Source organism: Meleagris gallopavo, chromosome 16 (assembly GCF_000146605.3).
Source record: "Meleagris gallopavo isolate NT-WF06-2002-E0010 breed Aviagen turkey brand Nicholas breeding stock chromosome 16, Turkey_5.1, whole genome shotgun sequence".
Taxonomy (NCBI): domain Eukaryota; kingdom Metazoa; phylum Chordata; class Aves; order Galliformes; family Phasianidae; genus Meleagris; species Meleagris gallopavo.
The window spans coordinates 13,345,500-13,366,342 of record NC_015026.2 but is presented as its reverse complement, the minus strand read 5'-3'; the positions used below and the strand labels follow the sequence as shown (position 1 = coordinate 13,366,342).

General features: G+C 34.9%; 1 protein-coding gene across 1 annotated transcript; it reads left to right on the top strand.

Moving 5' to 3' along the window:
• The first annotated feature begins 6,487 nt into the window (after window positions 1–6,487).
• GSPT1 (G1 to S phase transition 1) lies at window positions 6,488–20,286 on the top strand. The gene is made up of 14 exons (XM_010719719.3): window positions 6,488–6,597; window positions 6,970–7,011; window positions 7,730–7,957; window positions 9,001–9,034; window positions 10,525–10,602; window positions 12,744–12,924; window positions 13,270–13,424; window positions 14,660–14,800; window positions 15,547–15,640; window positions 15,964–16,044; window positions 17,564–17,737; window positions 18,166–18,255; window positions 18,482–18,650; window positions 19,281–20,286. The coding sequence occupies exons 2-14, from the start codon at window positions 6,990–6,992 to the stop codon at window positions 19,331–19,333; spliced, it is 1,500 nt and encodes a 499-aa protein (XP_010718021.1). The 5' UTR covers window positions 6,488–6,597; window positions 6,970–6,989; the 3' UTR covers window positions 19,334–20,286.
• Window positions 20,287–20,843: the final 557 nt, after the last annotated feature.

Here is a 20,843-nt window from a genome sequence, read left to right as displayed (position 1 = left end):
TTTCTCCTTCTTAAAACCAGAAACAAAGGACCTATAGTATCTTCTGCTTCCAATCTGAAGCCTGTAATTTCCAGAGTAGGGTGGAATTACTTCCAAATTGGTGATGTCTTGCTTTGCCCCCCATTCTGTGTTCTAGGAGGAGGTTCCCCACTGAGAAGGTGGTCAAGTGCTGGAACGGGCAGCATTCCTGGTACGAAGCTGCCATAGTTCAAGGAATATTTGGACAGTGCTCTCAGACATAAGGGTTTGATTTTGAGAGGTCCTGTATGCAGCCAGGAGTTGGACTAAGTAAAGTTTTTTTTTTTTCCCTAAAACTAATAGTTCATTGAGCTAGCTTTAAATGGGTTATGAGTTTATGTGGCTTACTCATACCAGCTTATAAGTAGCCATATGATGATAATTTCCTCACATATAGGGAACTGGTGACACTAGTGTTCATAGGTCGTAACTGTAACCTTAACTGTTTATATGAATGAAATCTAGTGCTATCATGTGAATACTAAGACATGGTATAAGTTATATATCAAAAAAAGGTCTTGAGTTATGTTATCATTTGACTGTTTAGAGCATTGGTGTCCTTTATCAGCTGCTTTTGATGGCTGACCTGCATAGCCTCTTTCAGCATGAGAAAGGCTGTATGTCTTGGCACTACCTTGCAAGATTACCAGCTATCGTATACGTATGTGGTGCAGTTAGGGTGCCTCTCTGGTGTTGGTTGTCAACATCTGAGTTGTCTGCAGGCAGGTAGCCAGCACTGCGTTGTTCCTGTTGGAATAACTCACCAGGCTTGTGGCCTTTGCATGACTCCAGTGAAAGGCAAACTGCTAGGAGCCAGGCTGTGGATTAGATGAACTGTCCTGGAATCTGTGCGCGGTCTGCTGGCCATGTCTCTGGCACCCCGAGCTAGCTTACTGATTTAACATATTGAAGAGCATCGTGTTATCTTAAAACTTAGCTATTTTATCAAAGCGCATACAGAAATAATTTGGAATAATTTTTGCAGTCTAGTAGAAGTTCAGTTTTACTAAGTCTTGTGTTTTTCTCCAGTTTTATGATGCAACACATACAAGCAACATGTAGTTGCCTGAAGCTAAGTCGAAAAGGTGATTTTGTTGTGAAGGAATAAAACTGACAGTGTTTGGTCAGTGATGCGTATGATGAAGAGGCTTGTATGAAAGCGAAGTTGATACAATTTCAATACAAAAGTTTGCTTAGGACAGGTGACTCAATACTGAAATGTGCGACTTGTGTGCATAAATCTTAAGACCTGAATTTAATTTGGTAAAAATCCATGGGATATGCAGGGGTTTTTTTCTGTTCCTACAGGTTTTGAGATATATCCATGAAAGAATATATCTCAAATATAGAGTGGAAACATTAAGTAGTTTAATTGAGAGCTTGATTTTTTTTTTCTTCTGATTGTCTCAGAAATCATTATGTCGTTTCAGCACAGATACTTGGCTGTAAAGAAACTCTTATTTTTCACTGTATTTCTTAAAATCACCATAAGCTTTCTTAGACTCAGTTGTGAAGAAGCATGTTGGTTTTGTATAAGATAAACTTAATGTGTGTGTCCTCACTGAGGAAGGAAAAAAAGTGGGTCTTTTACTAAGCTAGTGTGTAATAAAATCCTATGAATACAAAGCAAGTGGTATTTTTAAATGAATATTACTAAGTCATATTAAAACTATTAAAACTGCTCTTATATTGGTTCATTTTAAAAGCTAGACAAAACTGTCTCTTCCTCAAGCTGGGTCTTAGCATATGAAGCAAGTCGGAGAAGAGAAGAAAGTAATTTCGGATGTAAATGAACTTAGAAAATGACTGCCTGAATTACTTACAGTGAACTTCTGAAAATCTTTTCTTTCTGTGTATTTTAAAATATTGAATATGAACTATTTCATTTAGCTTTAGAACTTGTTCTTAGAATATCTTTTGGGTTGTTTATTTTTTTTTTATTTTTTTAGAACTTAAGAATCTCTTTCATTCTGATTCTTCTGCTCTGTAGGTTTGATTTGGACCTTTAAGTTTACTGTGGTGTAATAGCCTTTTTCCTTTTTTTTTTTTTAAAGGGGAACAAACATCTGTAATGTAATTCATGAAAGTTTTTGTAATGATACGACTGTTTTGTAAATACCTGTTGAACTCAGGTATTCAAATCACAAACAAAAGGTGATGGGATTCATAAGGTGGGTGCGTTTCTTATCTCTAGCCTTCCAGGAATTCCTGGGAAGGAACTTGTTGTTCCAATACAGGCAACAACAAAACTGCTGTATAGTCTCAGACTTGTAGATAAGGCTTCTTTCAAACTGAATTTGTCTCTATGTGTTTTATTTCTGCATTTGCTTTGTTTTTCCACTCTCTTTGTTCTGTTGTACAAACCATCTAATTGACCCTGTATTGAAAGTACCAGCCTGGATTCTTAACTCTCTCTGCAACAGAGAAGTCTGAGAGCCGAGTTCTGCTATGCATGGAAGCAAGTTATAGCTTCTCTTTGAGCCATGATAGCAGATTCTATGAAGGTGTTTGCACTGTGGCTCAGGTAACTGCTTCTGAGGATTTACCAGTTACCGCGGAACAATATCTGCTTATGTGGAGATAGCTATTTGCTTATTCTGTACTTCTGGTGAATGTTCCAGTTCAGATAAAGATGGAGCTGTCATTGCTGGTTAGCATGTAAATTTGCCTATAAGACTGTATTTGAACTGTAGTTATAGAATCATCTATGTTGGAAAGGATCTTCAAAGTAAGTCCCGTTGTCAACTGGACCTACCACGTCCCATCGCTAAATCATGCCCTTTAGCGCCGCATACCCTTCCAGGCCAATTAATTAATTTTTTGCTCTGGCAAAGAGGAAGCAGAAATTCTCAGAGTTGTTCACTTTCTGGTTTAGATAGAGCTTTAAAAAATATTTTTGAAGATTGAATGACAATTTTATTGGATCTGCTTGTGCAGCTTTGACTACTGTACAACAAAAATGCTTGCGAGTACGCCACCTGATGTAGTATTTAACAAATGCATCAGCTGTAGTAGGATACAATATGAATTAAGTAGGCAAAGTGAATTCTTACAGGATTTTTTGGAGGTCATCAGCTGTATTTAAAGACACAAATCATCCTGTTTTTAAGGTAGCGCAACTTTTAACTCATTTTTGGGATCATGCATTCAGTGAATATTGTTAAAACTTTTTCCTTTTTTTTTTTTTTAAACCTTATTCTGACTAGACTGAATTACATGAAGTCTAATGGTCTACCTATAGATAAATGCAACTTTGGACTACCAGTAGATAATTACAATGCTTTTACTTTCAGCATTGATTTAATCAGAGCCATAGTAGTTTGTCTTTTCAAGAGGCCTAAAGATAAACTGCTCACCTCCTGTAAGGTGGTGAACAAGAAATGCAACTGTTGTTCCTGACTTAAAGTTTGAGGAGGGTTGGAGTATAAAGGGTGCTGCATAAAACTTCAGTTGTTAGCCATACGTAAATCCAAGAATTTGAAGCATTACTTAACTTTTCAATTTCATATCATTTAAGACATGTAATGACTTTGAAGCCACATTTCACACAAACTGCATTTTGAATCTAACTAATGTGATGAGAATCCTACCAGAGTTATGCTCACAGATGAGAATCTAGAATTGTTAAGCTCGATGACAAAGTGTTAGATTTTCTTTGTGTTCCATTTGCTGTATAGAATATTTTTATAACAATAGTAAACTGTATTAACCTTAGAAGTTGTTACTTCACTGACTTCCAGAAAATGCAAAAATTTAGAACTTTGCATATCTACTTGAGTGTATTGGAAAGGTTGGGGTAAGTTCAAAGGGCTGCTTGGAACTTTCCTCAGTTTCCCTCATCTTTAAAGATATTGTATTACAATGTCTTTTATGCCCAGGGGAAATGAGCAAGGTTACTTCAGTCTTCTGAATTTGTTTGAAAACATTTTGCTGCCAGGACTGTGTGGGGTTTGGTTGTCTGCTCATGCAGTAAACCAGTGTTGACTCCTAGGTAGTAGGCCTATTTCAACTAGATCCAAATTATTCTCTGTCCCCTCCCTCCCTCATGATCCAAATGTCGCTTAGACTGTTTAAGAACTTAAAGATCAAGTGTTTTTCCTTGAATTACTGAGAGAGCTATTCTGTCTGCTCTGGAGTGGCAACAGCAGTGCTCACTTACCAGCTGATAAATTGCTTTAGAGAGCAGATGCATCCAAAAGCTGCTGGGTCAGGGGGTAGTTCAGTTTTTGATCAGCCCAGCTTCTTTGCCTCAGTAGTTACAAGTGCAATACTGCTGATGCAAAGATGAAGAGTGCAATGTGGCAACCCAGCTGTTTAAGAAGTAGAACTGCACCCCTTCCTTGGGGGCTGATTTGTCTTAAAGTATACTTCGGGGCGTTTGGTCATTTCCACACAGAGCAAATGACAAATCTGAAACTTTGAACTCAGATTTTTCTTTTCTAACCTTGTTTGCGATGTACCAATGCCTAGAATAACCTGCCTTAACCTGAAATTCCTTAGCAGAAGAAAGAAATTACTGAAGGGTGTTTCTTTTCATCACTTAATGCCTGTTCTTTTTGAAATTGATTAGTCCTATTTTACTTAATTCCTTCACAATGAATTCTTTGAGAGCAGTTTGTATTCCTTTCCTGCTTTGAAGGAGCAGTAGGTATCTTATGTAAGTCTGAGACCTCTTGTAAAACATCTACTACTTTATGTATTAAAGTGACCGGAATTTAATCAGTGGCTGTGGCAATGAAGAATAGGTCTTGTCCCTGTGCTGTGTGGCGTTAGTGCTGTATGGCATCCATTCACAAAATATGTTCATTTTTCTAGTTTGCTTAGATTATGAAAATTAACAGATGGACATGCTTTCAGGAGTGCTACTCCTCAAGAGAATGAACTCTGTTCTCATCCTTTTTAAACTAATTGTAGATCTTCTCTTTGTGAACAAGTACACAAACACTGTCATGTTTTTCACTGTGGAGAAACTTTGGGAGTAAAATCAGAGGCTTGCTGAAATGACATTGTATTGAAAGTAGTTCTGCTTATGTAAAATTAGCCTTATGTTCATACTTAAGTTCTGTGCCACCTGCTTACCATGCTCAAGTGGGACATTTTTGATTTTTCCTGGTTCTCAAATGGCAATAATAATTCTTGCAGAGAATCTCAAGATAGTCTACTCTTCTGCTTTTACTTACTGTGCCAAATCATTCTTTTAAAGCTTTGATCCTGTGGCACTGGGACTCTGGCATGTAGATCATAAACGATATAATACAGGAGTGTAGGGAACCTTGTTCTGAACGGTTTCTTCTATGTTGCTGTGCCCTTTCTGTGCTGCTGCTCACTGGGTGTTATGCTCTGACCCACATTCACCCTGCCTGCAAGCTTTGTTATCTGGATCTCTTCCAGTTTTTCAGCATTGCTCCAGTTTATAGAAGTCTGCAGCAAATGCACAAACAGTGCTAAAGCAAAGAGGTTTAGAATCAGGTCCTTTTCTGCATGTTTTTGTTCTATTAAAGGGATTTTTTTTCACTAGGTCCCATTATGAATATAGAGCAAGTAATGCCGTAAGATCTCTGCTTTTATAGTGGAACTGAAGGGAAGTTGATGGGTACAGTTAAATAGAGGGTATGAATTTGGTATTTGGCATGTGGCTGAAGTAAAAAATGATTTTTTCTTTCCTTCAAAGAATTTTGAATTTATACCAGAAGTAAATTAAACAGATTAAGATTTTAGAGATAATTATAGAATACCTACTGATGGCGTGGAATGATGTCCAAAAACATCAGGTGGTAGCACTATTAATGTGACCATATCACTCTTATATGTTTAATAGTTAGCTGTACCTCAGCATATGGTTTACTGGCATGACTGAGTGCAGGAGAAGGTTGAATGATCTACCCAGAAAACGTACCTCTGCCTTTGATACGTACAACTGGTGACAGGTCCCTCCAGGCAATGTGGCCATATCGGAGTATTTACGAAGACTGGCAAATTTAGTAGGCGTATGAATATATCATCTAATGACTCTACAGAAGACCTTAATAATTTATTCTGCCTAGCTTGTTTCAGTCTTATACTCGATGCTTAGGAGGAACGTTTAGGAGGCAGAACAGTATTATATGTATGCTTGTAAGGTGAAGCTGGCAGAATCTTTCGCTACACTGTGACACTGCTAACGCGTTTTGCTGGGTACAGTCAAGCTGGTTTTCATGTTTTAAACATCAGTTAGATACTAACAGTTAAACCAGCAAGTGTTCCCAAAAAGATGGATGGGGTATAATACTGTGAATAGAGAAATTGCTTCCTTTAAAATAAAATTTTATTTTAGTGTGTCTTTGAGGGATAAGGAACTATTTTCTGAACTGGTATATTATTTTTACAACTTAGAAGGAGCACTCTTTGGAAGTGCCTGGAGACTATAGTTAGTGCTGCTGGGTGGTGGGGGGAAGTAGTCTTTCAATACACTTCTTGAAAGAACGGTCCTTTATATAGAAGTGTGGAAATTGGTTACACCAGTGTACTTTAGTAAACTTTTTTTCTACGCAGGTTCACCTGTAGAGACTTCTCCAGAGGAGCAGACAGCCTCTTATGAAGGTAATTTTTATGTTCTGACAGCACAGTGCAGCTCCATTAAATACAACTTAACGTGAGTATAACAAAGAATCTCACTTTTGAATGTATGTATGATCTTTTTCTAAAATTCATTCTTTGTCATCACTGCTGTTACCAGTGATTATTTACAGTGTTAGAGCAGGCTCTGCAAATTACATAAGGTCCAACTGGTTTTTTGAAGGCCATAAACGTTGCATGAAGCAGAACTTTTAAAACTGAATAAGATTGTGTTAAATAGCATAGGGAAGTGCCCAAGCGTCTGAACTACACATTTATTAGTTTACTCTATTATTCTATGTTCTTGATATTGTTGTGATAAACACATATACTTAATGAGTCCTTTTTTTCCCCTAGGTTCAAATGCTGCTGTTAACATGGAAATTTCAGAATCTGTTGGTAAGATGAAAGTTGTTTCATTTCACTATAATGGGTTTATAGAATAACCACAAATGTTTTGTTGTTGTTGTTTTTGCTGAATCATTGCAAACAAAATTGAAGAGTACTTTACTGAGCCTTTGTGCCTTGGTCCTTACTAATATTCATCAAGTCTTTATGCTTAGATTAGCAAAGAGATAACTGACCACAAGTATGCATTGACAGATGCAGTTGGATTACATTGGAAAAAGCAGCGTTTTATTCAGAAGTCATTTTGGATATGAAGTGCAACATATGAAATGGCAATTAATGAAAAATGTTAGTAATATGAATAATCAGAACATGAAAATAGTATATTTCTCCTTGTATTTCTATGGCTTTTGAGAAAACTTAAACCATTATCCCTCCCTTTTTCTTTCTAAACATATTTTTCTATGGATTCAAACCAGCATGAATATCTGTGTTGATTTTCAGGTAATTTTTTCCCTCCATAAAATTTTTGCTTTGTTAAAACAGAAATCTTTTAATTGCCTGTGTTTTCTGATGTTAGCGTATAAGATTGTGCAAAAGCTTCTAGTAATAACTATTTCAGAAATGAGCATCTGCCTCTTCAACATAAAAAGATGTTATCAGACTTGACAATCGATATCTTTTGATTGCATGTTGAGGATAGGGCCTCAGTAGTCATTCCTTTTAGTTTCTTGATCTGGTTGAGTATATCTGTTTGGTTAATTTTTAGTGGAAAATGGAGAGACAGAGATGTCCCCAGAAGAGTCATGGGAACATAAAAAAGAAACAAGTGAAGCAGAACAAGGAAGTGGTCCAGTAGTGGATGCAGGACCTTCGGAAGAAGGCACTCAGGAAATGATGGAAGAGGAGGAGGAAATACCAAAACCGAAATCTGTGGTAGCACCACCAGGTGCTCCTAAAAAAGAGCATGTAAATGTAGTATTCATTGGGCATGTCGGTAAGTTGTAAGGATGGGAAGTAATGTATTGTATTGTGTATTGTCTGGAAAGATTAGAAATTAATTCTGTTTTTTCTTGGGATGCAGCTATTCATCCTTCCTTGTGGTTAATAGGAGCATTCATCCTAATAATGATGTTTTGGAAAAAAGTAATTTAAAGCAGGTCTTTCAGGGGAAGAGTGACAGGGATGGACTTGTCTGTGTTCTCTTGGACACAGTGGCATCTGTGTCAGTGATTTCTCAAATACTTGCTCTTCTGAGTGCCGAAGTTACAAATCTGTGATAGTGACTCAAATGACAGAATCAGAAAACAATGCTTCTTTTCTGTTATAAATGTTCTCAGGAGGTTCTTACTATTAATAATTGTTAATTCAGAAATTATTTTTCAGAAGATAAAAAATTATATAACTATAAACAACAGATCAACTTAATGCAAGCCTAAAACCTGTAGCATAACATCCCAATTGAATAGTTTCAACAAGCTCCAGAAAAATCTTGTGATATTAAAAGTACAAAAGGACTTGAATCATGGGTTCTATATTTTTACATGTATAATCTCTTAGCGCTTTGAGTGTTGAATGTTGTAACTTAGTCCTCAGGTAAATTCAGAGCAGAGTTGCACAAAAGTGAGGCAGGGGTCAGAGGGGTACATCTCTATTTTAAATAAAGGGCGGCCTCTAGAAGTTAGTAAAAGAATGAAGGATAGCAAGGAAAGTGGTTTTGCAAGAGCTTCATACCCGTGTTTACCCCATGCTTTTGCTGGTTCCCTTTTGTTAAGTTTTCTTTAGTTACAAATGATGCTATGTTGATATGTATTAAAGCATTATTTTTTTTATTTAATGTAAATGAATTGACAGTTGACTCATGGATAAAAGGGAAACTGAGAGATGCTTCAAAAAATCAGTTGGATTAAATCTAGGAATTGTATCTTTGGAAGCAAATTAGATGACTTTGTTCATAATTGCTTTCTTTTTCCCCCTGGGACTTTATTTTAAATTGAGAATGACTTAACTTTTTTTTGTTTTGTTTTGTTTTTGTTTAAGATGCTGGCAAGTCAACTATTGGAGGACAAATAATGTAAGGAAACTCAAATGAAATTTTTAGATTTGCTATTCTGTTTTGTGAGTTATAATGCATTAAGTAAAATAAGTTATATTCTTTCTGAATTTAATCATCGGACTAATATTTTTATGATAAAGCATCACTCTGTTTATTGTCTTTGAAGGTTTTTTAATTTCAGCTGGTCTAACCTTAAGAGTTTCAATTTATGGAAACAACTGCAAAAGCATGCGTTATTAAATGGGGAAAAAGACCCTCAATGGATTTTTATTTTTTTTTTAAGAATGTGACTATTCTTCATTATGCTTCTTAAATTACTTGTGATTGTTAACTTTGTCCTTTTCATGAGAATTAAAAGAAAAAGTGCTTATTCCCTGTGTTAACATTGGCAGGCTTAACTTGATTTAATTTGATTTTAATCACATTTAATTGGATTTAAAATGTAAAATTAAAATGGTAATTTTAAAGTCTATTTTAAAAATAGTGGCTAGAAAATGCAGTACTTTATGGGGTATAAGTAAATAAATGCAACTCGATCTTATGGTTTGTCAAAAACAAGAAATGGAATGTGGTGCATGAAGAAATAAATGCTGTCCTGCTGATGCTAAGTATTCCTAGAATTTTAAAATAATTTTCTCAGCATAAGAGAGAGGTCTTTGTCTTGGCATTTTCATCTTGTTTTGTTTTGACAAAATTGGAATGTTGGAGCTGTCATGTTACATTTAACCTTGTAGTTCATACGAGAGCAAATTAGCATTTTATTATCTGATTGTCTGTTCTCGATGTATGAGGAAATTTCTGTTCTTAACACTCCTACCAATGTGTTACGTTCCTGAACGGTTTGTTGGGTTTGTTTTGTTAGATTTTTTGGTAGGAATTTTTCTGTGGTCTTTCATTTTTATAGAACATCACTTTGTTGTAGGGGACTGGGAAGGAAAAGGGTGCCTGCCAAGATAGTCATTAATGTTCTGTTTACTGTTGCTGATTTTTTTCCGTTGTAAACTAAGCAGATTACCATTATTGGAAGATAAGTTGGAAATATGTGAATGAAAAAGCTGAGTGTTGTGATGTTTTAAAACTGTATGCTCCTCATTAACCTGTTTTGGTAACTGAAAGATCTCTGCTAAAATAATAGATGACTTGCTATGTGTAGAAAGAACGAGACAAAAAATATTTTCCTTTAAATTTTAGAGATGTTTCACTTCATTCTTTTTCTTAGTTACCCCTATCTCCAATATATAAATATCAGATGTAGTTTCTTTTCAAAACTTATTACTGCAGAACATTTTACAAGTAGGCTTACAAAAAATATTTATCTGTCATAAAGCAGTGATGGTGCACTTCCTACAAATAATTGTGTGGCCTCTTTTGGAGAAAAAAATCCACTGCTATTCACATGAGATTGATCCAATTCTTCAAAATAATCTGGAGGAATAGTATAACTATTTAACTACTTGGAACTACATTCCTGTTTATGTAAAATTACTTTTCTTTTCCTCCCTTCTTAGGTATTTGACAGGAATGGTTGATAAAAGAACACTTGAAAAATATGAAAGAGAAGCTAAAGAAAAAAACAGAGAAACCTGGTATGAAAATGATTGAAGATAATAGCGTGCTGTTTTCTTTGCATTGTGAAAATGAGTTTTTTCATCTCTGTTCCTATAGGACTTGCTTCTTACTGAAATGGGCTTGGATTGGGAGGGAAGGAACCACTTGTTTTCTTCCAGTACTACTTTATCCAGGGCTATGTTGAACAGTGCAATTCACATTGAAACAGGTTTTGCTGCTTTTTTCCCCTTTTTCTCTCTCTCTCTTTTTTTTTTTTTTTTAAATCTTAAAACCATGCCTGGTAAAAGGAATACAAATCAGATGCTTTTCTCAAACATCTCTTGTTTGTGTTTATTCAATTTGTGTCTTTCACCTGTAAACAGCAGAGAGGGATCTAAAAGATGGAGATCAAAGTTGTCAGTGTAGGAGATACAGGAAGAGATCAAGTGGATAGTTCTGGCATTAACATTTATTTGTATGAAAAATGAGAGAGCACATGAGGTCTAGTGTTCTTAAGTTTCTACCAGGCAAGACGATGCTCTCGTGTATAGATTTTGGGGTCTTGTTTATGGTGTGTTTTTCTTCATTTGTTTATTGTACACACACACGGAGCACATATGGCAGCCTGTGTTCTCTGTCAAACAGCTCCTGGAAAATTGATTTTACTTCGAAGCTTTTCATTTTTAGCTGTCATAGGGAAAATGGGGAGTTGGAACAGCAGCAGCCAAAAACATTCTTAGCAAGTGAGCAGCAATGGAACTTTCTAGGAGTGGGCATTGACCTGAATTAACTGTATTATATGTGAGAGGTAGAGGGGTAGAAAGGGTGACGTGTGTTACTTTTTTTTTTATCAAGCAAGCATAATTTCCTCTGTGGGAAGTTGGCCATGATAATGAATATTTAGGAACATTCCTAAATATTGATGGGCAACTTAGACACAGATTTTCTTTTTTTTTTTTCTTTTTTTTTAGTTAGAGAGTAGCAATTGAACGCTATTTTTTTCCTTAAAGTACATCCTGATATACAACAGATAATATTGCTCATCTGTCATTATCAAAGATCTTGTTTTGTATGTTGAGAGTCTTGAAATTTGAGCAATTTTACTTTATGATTTAAAAATAAATACACTTCAGTGTAGTTCAAATTTCAGAGACATATTTCCTTTCTTAAAAACAAAAGTGCAAAAGAAGCTTTGTTATCCAGCTACCCATGCATTGGTTTCCTGTTTGACTTCTGTAAGCTGAGAAAAACTTGGACCTGTAGTTTGACTGAAATCTTCCAGCCGTGGTTTACAACAGCATGATTACAGTGCATAAGATCGTGTACTGTTACAAGCTAAATGCTATCTAGCTCACTATCTAGACTACAGTAACAAAAAAACTATCTTCTACCTAGGGAAGAGCATGATTATACAATTATACAACTGTAATTCCCAATATCTAGTGCATCCTCTGACTCCACTGAGCTGAACATAATGTCTGTGAGTTACATAGTCCCTGATGTTCCATCTCTTGATTACTGCTCAGCTGAGTTAGCAACTGTCTCTTTAGAAATCATTCAGACAATAGAAAAGTTAAACTAAGCTGCAGTTAACACTTAAAAATATCTGTGTTTTTAAGGTGGTTCAATTATTACTACTTATTGAGTACTGGATTCTCTCTTTTCTGTTCATCGATTTTTTTATTATTATTTTTATTTTTTCATAAAGCCTGAAATAAAGATCTCTTTTTGACAGTTTATTCTTCAGTTCATTTGTCTAACCTTAACTCCAACATCTATTTCAGCCAACTTCTGCTAAATTTTGAAGCAAATAAATACTTGCAAGTCAGAACAGTTAATTATGTTCAAAAGGGGAATTGTTTTGTGTTCGATCCACACAAGTTTGTTTTTCAAACTTGAGGGAAGCTCAGTGCTGTAGTATTTGAGGTTAGATAATACCTGGAGAACTTAGGAATTGAAAACTGTTGTTCAGAATTGCACAGGTTTATGTGTAGGACAGCTAGCACTGGGCAGTAAAATTCAAATAACATTCCAAAAAAGTCACTATTGGTGTTGAAAATGCTTTAGTTTGGTAGTGTTTGTGTGATTAAGAATTGTTAAGGAAAAAAGAAATTTTATGATAACCGAATGTTCATACTTAAGCAATAATTAGTATAAAAACAATATTTGTTTTTTGTAGGTACCTTTCATGGGCCCTAGACACAAACCAAGAAGAACGTGACAAAGGTAAAACAGTCGAAGTAGGTCGTGCCTACTTTGAAACTGAGAAGAAACACTTCACTATTCTAGATGCTCCTGGGCATAAGAGCTTTGTTCCAAATATGATTGGTGGAGCTTCTCAAGCTGATCTTGCAGTGCTGGTAAGGGCAAATTAGACTCTTCTGTTTTGGATGTATTGTGGAATTATGCTTTTGACTTATTTTATTTACTCATTTGGTTGGCTAAAGTAGCCAAAATTTAAAAATCTTAAGAATCTTTTGGAGTAACTGAAGAGCTTTTTAAAATAGTTCACAATTGCTGTGTGGTTTTTATATACATTAGAGCAGAAACTGATGCATAATATTAAGGTTATACCAGTATATTTTCCAAGCTTTTATCAATTTTGACTACCAAAGTTATTTTGGATTAAGGTAATATTATCCATTGTCTGTTGTTCTACTGAGAGAACTGTAGAGCTTATTATTAAAATATGTACTCTTAATTAGGTTATTTCTGCAAGAAAAGGAGAGTTTGAAACTGGATTTGAAAAAGGTGGACAGACGAGAGAACATGCAATGTTAGCAAAAACAGCAGGTGTAAAACATTTAATAGTTCTTATTAATAAAATGGATGATCCAACTGTAAACTGGAGTAATGAAAGGTGAGTTTAACATTAAAATAAAAATAAAAATTTCATCAGAAGATATCAAAATAAACTATTCTTTAACTTATTTTGTGTCCTATTTTTTTTTTTTTCTGGAAACCTTGAAACTTTATATTGAACCTGAGAGGAATTACTTTGCTTTCTGTAGCTTAATTTGCCAGTTCTTGATTGCTTGGCCATGTGTCTGTTAAGCTCCTAGCTTAAGTTTGGTGAGAACAGCATTTTCCTGTTCACCTTCTATTTATCTACCCTGTAGTCTGGAGTTTTTGTTTTATAAGCTAATCTGAATGAGCACATAATATATGAAGTGATATATGAAGTGATTCATGACTGCATTCTGAAAAGGAGGAAGGGAGTCTTGCGATGGCCACGTAAATATAACAAGAAAGTTACAGTAAGTTATTACTTACTGTAGTAATAAGGGTCATTTTCTGTCTTAATGCTCAAATATTATTACAGAGCTTTAATTTTCCTGAGTGTCAAAACTTAGGTCTTTCTAAGGCTTTTGTCTTGCTCCCTTAAGCTGGTTGCTAAAAAAGCAAAATTTAGTCCTTCCCTAGAGATGTTTTTGTAGTGACAGGTTACAGTTTTTCCTGCAATAAGAATAGCTGTCAGAGAACTTGTCATGCTGTCAAGAATCATGAAAGTTTTTGAGGAAAGCTATGAGGGATTATGCAACCTTACATCAGTGTGGTGTACTAACTGAATAAGGCAAGGCCAATTGTTCTCTGTTGGTTGTGCCCCAACCTTCCTAGAGTTTTTGACGTTACTGAATTCAGCAGAAACCAAAGGGAACAAGTCTAATAGAGAAAAACAGCATTGTCTTGTGAAATGATATAGAATATGGGAAGAAAGAAAGCCATCGATAGCATGAAAACCTGCAGAATGATCTCAGTAGCTGTCTACTTTGTCTGTCCTGGTATCTTGGCCTGTACCTCTTGCTTAAAAGCTTATCTAGCATATGTTGCTGTTTATCCATCCGTTAATTGGTCAATGGGAGAAAACTAGTTATGTTTTATGGAGCAGACGAATAAGGGAAATAGGCTCTATTCAGTTGTACTGAAAGATTGGGGAGAAAATGCAATTAGCCCACTGAGATTTATTAGTTTTGCTACTTACAAAATAACTGCTGAGAATTTAAATAAGGCTGATTTTGTTGTTGTTGTTAAGCACGCTATTATGTCATGTCTGAAAAATTCAAGTTTATCTTGATGTACTGCTCATTTCAATAGATACGAGGAATGTAAAGAGAAACTGGTCCCGTTTTTGAAGAAAGTTGGCTTTAATCCCAAGAAAGATATTCATTTCATGCCCTGCTCGGGACTCACTGGAGCAAACCTTAAAGAACAGTCCGAATTCTGTCCTTGGTATATGTATGTATCTTAAATTCAATGGCTTGCATATTAGTTACATTTCAATAGAAGTAAATGCTACAATGAAAGTTGGAAGTATAGCTTGGCATATTACAGCTGTGTTTAAGAATTATTGGCTGAAGTACTTGAGGAAATATGAGTATGGCAGGAAGAACACAGAGCCCATGTAATTAATTGAATATGAAAGCCATAGAAGGTTGGAGTTAGCAGATTCTGTAAAAGTATTAGTATTTATTAAATTTTGCCTTTGTGGAATTAAACGCCTTACCATTTCAATTTATCAGTGATGCTGCATTGATCACATTGCTAGGATGAGTAATTGTTTTGATGTGAAGTTTGCTTGAAACTGTATTATCATTAGTGACAAGCCACAAGTAGGAGTACTAGATATCATATTTTCCATTATTCTTCATAGCAGTTAAAACATTAACAAAAATCATGTTTGAAACTAGCTGATGGGTTTTGAATATTCAAAACATAGTAAGTGTATCTAGCAAGATTGTCAAGGGAATAATGTGTAAAATATACCTAAAATATGACATAACTATGTGCACATCCTAGGTATAAAGTGTTAGCTTGGGTAATGTGAACACTAATGGGATGTTATGATGGATACAGCTATCTATTAGAGGACACAGCGATAACAATAACATATGAAAATATTTCCCTTTGTGAAACTGCATTTATTCACTCTTTTTAAATAGATGGGTGCTTGTATAATTAAAACTAATGCCTTCTGCTTTTAGTGGATTACCATTTATTCCATATCTGGATAACTTGCCAAACTTCAACCGTTCAGCTGATGGACCAATCAGGCTGCCAATAGTGGACAAATATAAGGTACAAATTAAAATGATAGTATTGAAAAGATAAGTGGTTTATTTTCAGAAAGCAGTAAATTGACTATTGTTTTTCTAGAGGGTATTGTTTTGTCTTTGATATGTTTCAGTTTCCAACTGTGGAATAATGACAGGGGAAGTAAGTCACTGACATTAAAACTCTTAATCTGTAATGTTTCATGAGAACAGTTTCCAAAACATCAAGTATTGTTGTGCTTTATAACTTCATAGGGTTAAGTAATTATATTTTTCTAAGTATGATAAAGCAGATTCTTGAGGAAAGAAATGTTTTAATTTTTAATGTAATAATTTATTTTCATGAAGGATATGGGCACTGTGGTCCTTGGAAAGCTGGAATCAGGCTCAATTTGCAAAGGACAGCAGCTTGTGATGATGCCAAACAAGGTATGGGAAGGTTTAGGTATTTAGAAAATATTTCTACTCTGAAAACAGCTTGATTCTTAAATATATTTACTACTTTAAATCAGAACAATTTCTATTCAGTTTAGAAGAACTAAGGACTCAAGTAACAACTGACGTTCCTAGGTGTATATACGCATACATGTATGCATGTCATGTAATTCCTTAGCATTCATAGCTCACATTATATCTCTTTTGTAAACTAAAACACTAGTGCTACAAACCAGCAGTTTATTTAAAGTGTTTTGTGTTGCATTTATTAGAGGGCCCACAAAAGACCTAAGGATGGCTCTAGTTAAGAGTAGGTTGTGCAGGTAGGCTGCTGTTACTTAATGTAAAATTGCTATTTGAAATCATTTTGTTGCCCTGAAGAGAATATAAAAATAAAGAATTTGAAAATATAGTTTGGGAGATAGAGAAGACAAGTATAGTGTACTCAACTAATGGTTGTTTGCTTCCCTTATCAAACCTTACTTCCCTTCCCTTTCCTTCCCTTCTTACAAAGAAAAAAGTGAAATTTTGCTCTTAACTGTTTGTCATCTTGATTTAACCCGGCACTTTTTCCAGTTCTTACACTGAGGTAGTTGGCTAGAAAATGTCTTGATGCTCAAATGTACACCACATCTATAGCTAATTGAAAGCTGGTATTTCTTAATCAAAGTATGTCAGCTTCCATAAGATTACTTAAGATCACTTAAGCTTTCTTAAGGTCACTTAACAGACAACAGCTTTTTATAAAACTGCTTGTTATTTTGGAGTTGAGTAGGAGAAAATAAGAAGTTCTAAATGCGTTTAACCAAACTATTACAGAATTTTTATTCAGGAAATATCCAGTGTTTTTAATGACATTCTTCTTTTATTAATTGCTTTTGCAGTTAATGAGTATTTAACCTAAGCTTCAGGAACTTTTTCTGAAAAAGCTCCTGTGTTTTATGTTGGCTAGTAACACAGAAAGATACAAAATCAGAAGAGACATTACAGTATATAGAAAGATCAAGGAAATAAATTTTGATTTCTTCTTAGAGCGTTCCTGCATCTGTTTTTGGAGAAGATGATAAAAATAGATCTTGTAGAATTCTGGTTATGAAGGATTTCATGGATCACATTCATATTCAAGCTATTTCATTTGGAATGTAATAACTCTGTACAACAATGTAGGTTGCATTCTCCTTAGTTGACAGTATGCATCTATTGTCCCTCTCATATCTTAGTAAATTTTTGAACTAATTTTACTTTGAGACATAGTAGATTTTAAAAAAAATCCGCTTTCTTTCTATTGAACACATATGATATAGAATTACATGAAATAAAATCTTTTTGAATAAATACACTCTTTGAATTCTAATAATTCATCACTCAAATGTTTTGTTTTCTGAAGCTTACAGAACTGAATACAATGGAATTAAATGATAACGAGTTTATTTATTGAAATCTTGTTATACTGAAATGATTTTGTACCAGACTAAAATATTCATAATAGAAAACTGCATTTTTTTGCCTAAAGCACAACGTGGAAGTTCTTGGAATCCTTTCTGATGATGTAGAAACTGATTCAGTAGCCCCTGGTGAAAACTTAAAGATCAGACTGAAAGGGATTGAAGAGGAAGAGATCCTGCCAGGATTTATTCTCTGTGATTCCAACAACCTGTGTCATTCTGGACGCACGTTTGATGCCCAGGTAGAAAAAAATAACATTTGATTGCCATGTAAGTGGGTAAAAAGCATCAAAATATTTTGCCTGTTCAACCAAACCTAATTTTTAGCAGTTTTAAGTTTCATTTGAGACTTATCATTTATTATCGTATCTCTAAAATAACTGACAATAATGTACAAGCCTATTATGACATCGTCAGTCTGAGTTTAAAAAATGTTGTTTGTTTTGAATGTAACTTCTCAGTTAAGTTTGATACACCTATAACCTAGAAAGCAAGATCTTGTCAAAACAATTCTTCAGTTAGAAACAACTTAGTCATCTCCAAGTCTTCATCTAACAAAGATGTTATGCTTGTGTGTTGAATTACATTTTAATAGTTTTATTTGGTTCTTCTCTGCTCTATTATGATTGGGGGAAAAAAGGAGAAATGAACTTTTTTTTTTTTCTTACAGATAGTGATAATTGAGCACAAATCCATTATCTGCCCAGGTTACAATGCTGTGCTGCACATCCACACTTGTATTGAAGAAGTTGAGATAACAGTAAGTTGTTATATGAATCTAGTCAATGTACTTGCTGGGGTGAAGAGTTCTCTAGAGCGACTAATAAAACAAAGTTCCAAAAATGGCTGTAGCTGTTAGCATAGATCTTCTGAAAAGTGTGGTCAGTGAAGATGGATTATTTTATGCAGTAAGTCTTAAAAGAAATAACCACTGCTTTAGCATTCACAGCTATTAATAATAATAAATATTATTTCCTCTTTTACAGGCCTTAATCTGCTTGGTGGACAAAAAAACAGGAGAAAAAAGTAAGACACGGCCTCGCTTTGTGAAACAAGATCAAGTATGCATTGCCCGTTTAAGGACAGCAGGAACTATCTGCCTTGAGACATTCAAAGATTTCCCTCAGATGGGTCGCTTTACCTTAAGAGATGAGGGTAAGAGTGCTGCAAAAATACCGTTATTTCAAATAGACTGTGCATGACAATGAAGCATTAGAATGCCAACATCTAGTTGAAATTATTGTGTCTGTGTAACAGCAGAAAGTAAATAAAAATTGTTGGTTGAAGTTCTTGCTAGAATTTAGTACGTTTCATGTTAGAGGAATAATTTTCAAAAAGGTGTGCTATTGAGATAAAGGGCTGAATTGGAGGAACTATGAGCACTGTTCTCCTAATGCATCCTGGAATGTCTACCCAGGATACAAATACCGTAGTGTCTATACTGAGAGTCCAAAAAGATACAACTGTTATCTTTAAAAGAAATAAACAGATCCGGCAGAAGGATTCAGCTTTGCATTCTACTTAACAGAATACAGAGCACACTTTCCACGATCTGTAATGTATACTCTAATATGAAAACAACAGGTTTTATTATTTCTATTTACTTTTATTGTACTTTTAAAATATACTGGTGCTTTCATCATACAACACAGAAATTTATTATCTATATTATTTCTAGTACACTGGACAGCCTGTGTTTCTGGGAAAAGCTTTTGTGTTCTTAAGAGACTGTGCATATTTTTTTCCACAATGTGTGTAACTGTATTGTTTGTTTCCTTGGCTTAGGTAAGACCATTGCAATCGGAAAAGTTCTGAAACTGGTTCCAGAGAAGGACTAAGCATTTTTCTCAATGACCCCCGCGTAATACTGTGAGGAAAATCGACTCTGCAAAAGCCTACTTCACACCGCCTTCTTATTTTCTGCCCATTGATAAACTTCTCCCCATATTTTGCAAAGACAAATTTCACAGCAAAGGTCCACATTATGTCAGCTTTCTCATATTGAGAGCTCTGCTATGCCACTGAATTTCCCCCCCAAAATTTTTTTTCTCTGAAATTCTGCTTCCTTGGAAAGATTCGGCAATAGCTTTGTAGTCATGTGGACATAATTGCCTATAATTATGAAATTCTAACGGATTTTTAATGTTTAATTTCCCCTGACATATAGAGACTTTCTTTTTTTTTCCAGGCAGATAATTCAGAGTGTGCGAGTGTGTGTGCACATGTTACAAAGATGACTACCATGTTAATAAAAACTATTCAATTTGAAATCTTTTTCAGTATTTGAATTGCTTTTGAATAATGTTTTTTATCCAGACAGTTGCATTAGCTTTTTAACTGTCCAGTAACCTAGATACTTGGTTACTTGGATTTTTCTAAACTTCTCAGCCTCCCCACACGCACAGTTTTAAATGAGGCAATTAGGCACTCGACCAAGTTTGTAATTAAATAATTTGTTTTGCCCCTTTCCTTTGCTCAGTGCATATTTAAAATTAAAAACATTTGTGCTAATGTGCACCTTGATTAGTTTTACATTATTAATATTTCCAGCAAACTTAGGTTGACTTAACATCACTATTAGACACACAGTCAATTTTGCAGACTAGAACTACATATTGTCTTTATAAAAATCCAGCATTTTAAAATTCTTATCTGCAGAGAATTGCAACAACCGGTAAATCAGTGAAATTGCAAAAATAAAAACTGGTGGCAGTAGTGCCTACTAATATTTGTAAGAGCTGCATTTTGTGGGAGAACACGGTCAATTAAAATGTGCCAGTTATGTAAGTTATTCAGTTTGTCCTGTCTTTAATTTACAGGGCTGGATATTCCTTTCTGTTTTAAAGTTCTGAGGGAGAAAAACTATTTACATCCCCAAGAGTTTGCACATACTGAAATATAGGAGGGTCAGAGTCAATCATAGTCTGTAAACTTTTGCATATCAAAAAGCAAAGTAAGGACAGGTGACTGTTTTCCTGGGAAATTAGAAGTGAAACTGGTTCAGCATAAATCTTACTCTCAGTACAACCTGAAGGAGCTGCAGAATTAAACCCTATTCAGCTGCACTGTTAAAGTGGACTGTCTACAATTGCTATCCTGATTCTAATGATCAGGATGAAAGCTGATTTTTTTTTTTTTAATTTTCCAGAGTATTAGTAGGAAGTAGTAAAAGGTATATTCAGAGCTTCTTCAGAAGGCCTTGAACACTTTCAGTTGTATAATCGTGACAAGCCCACCCCTTCTCCCAAAAGTTCACTGTCAAGTGACTGTATCTGAATTTACAGAACTCAGAACTGAAACAGATATACCCTTTTGGGGTTTTTTGGTTTGGGGTTTTTTTTTGTTGTT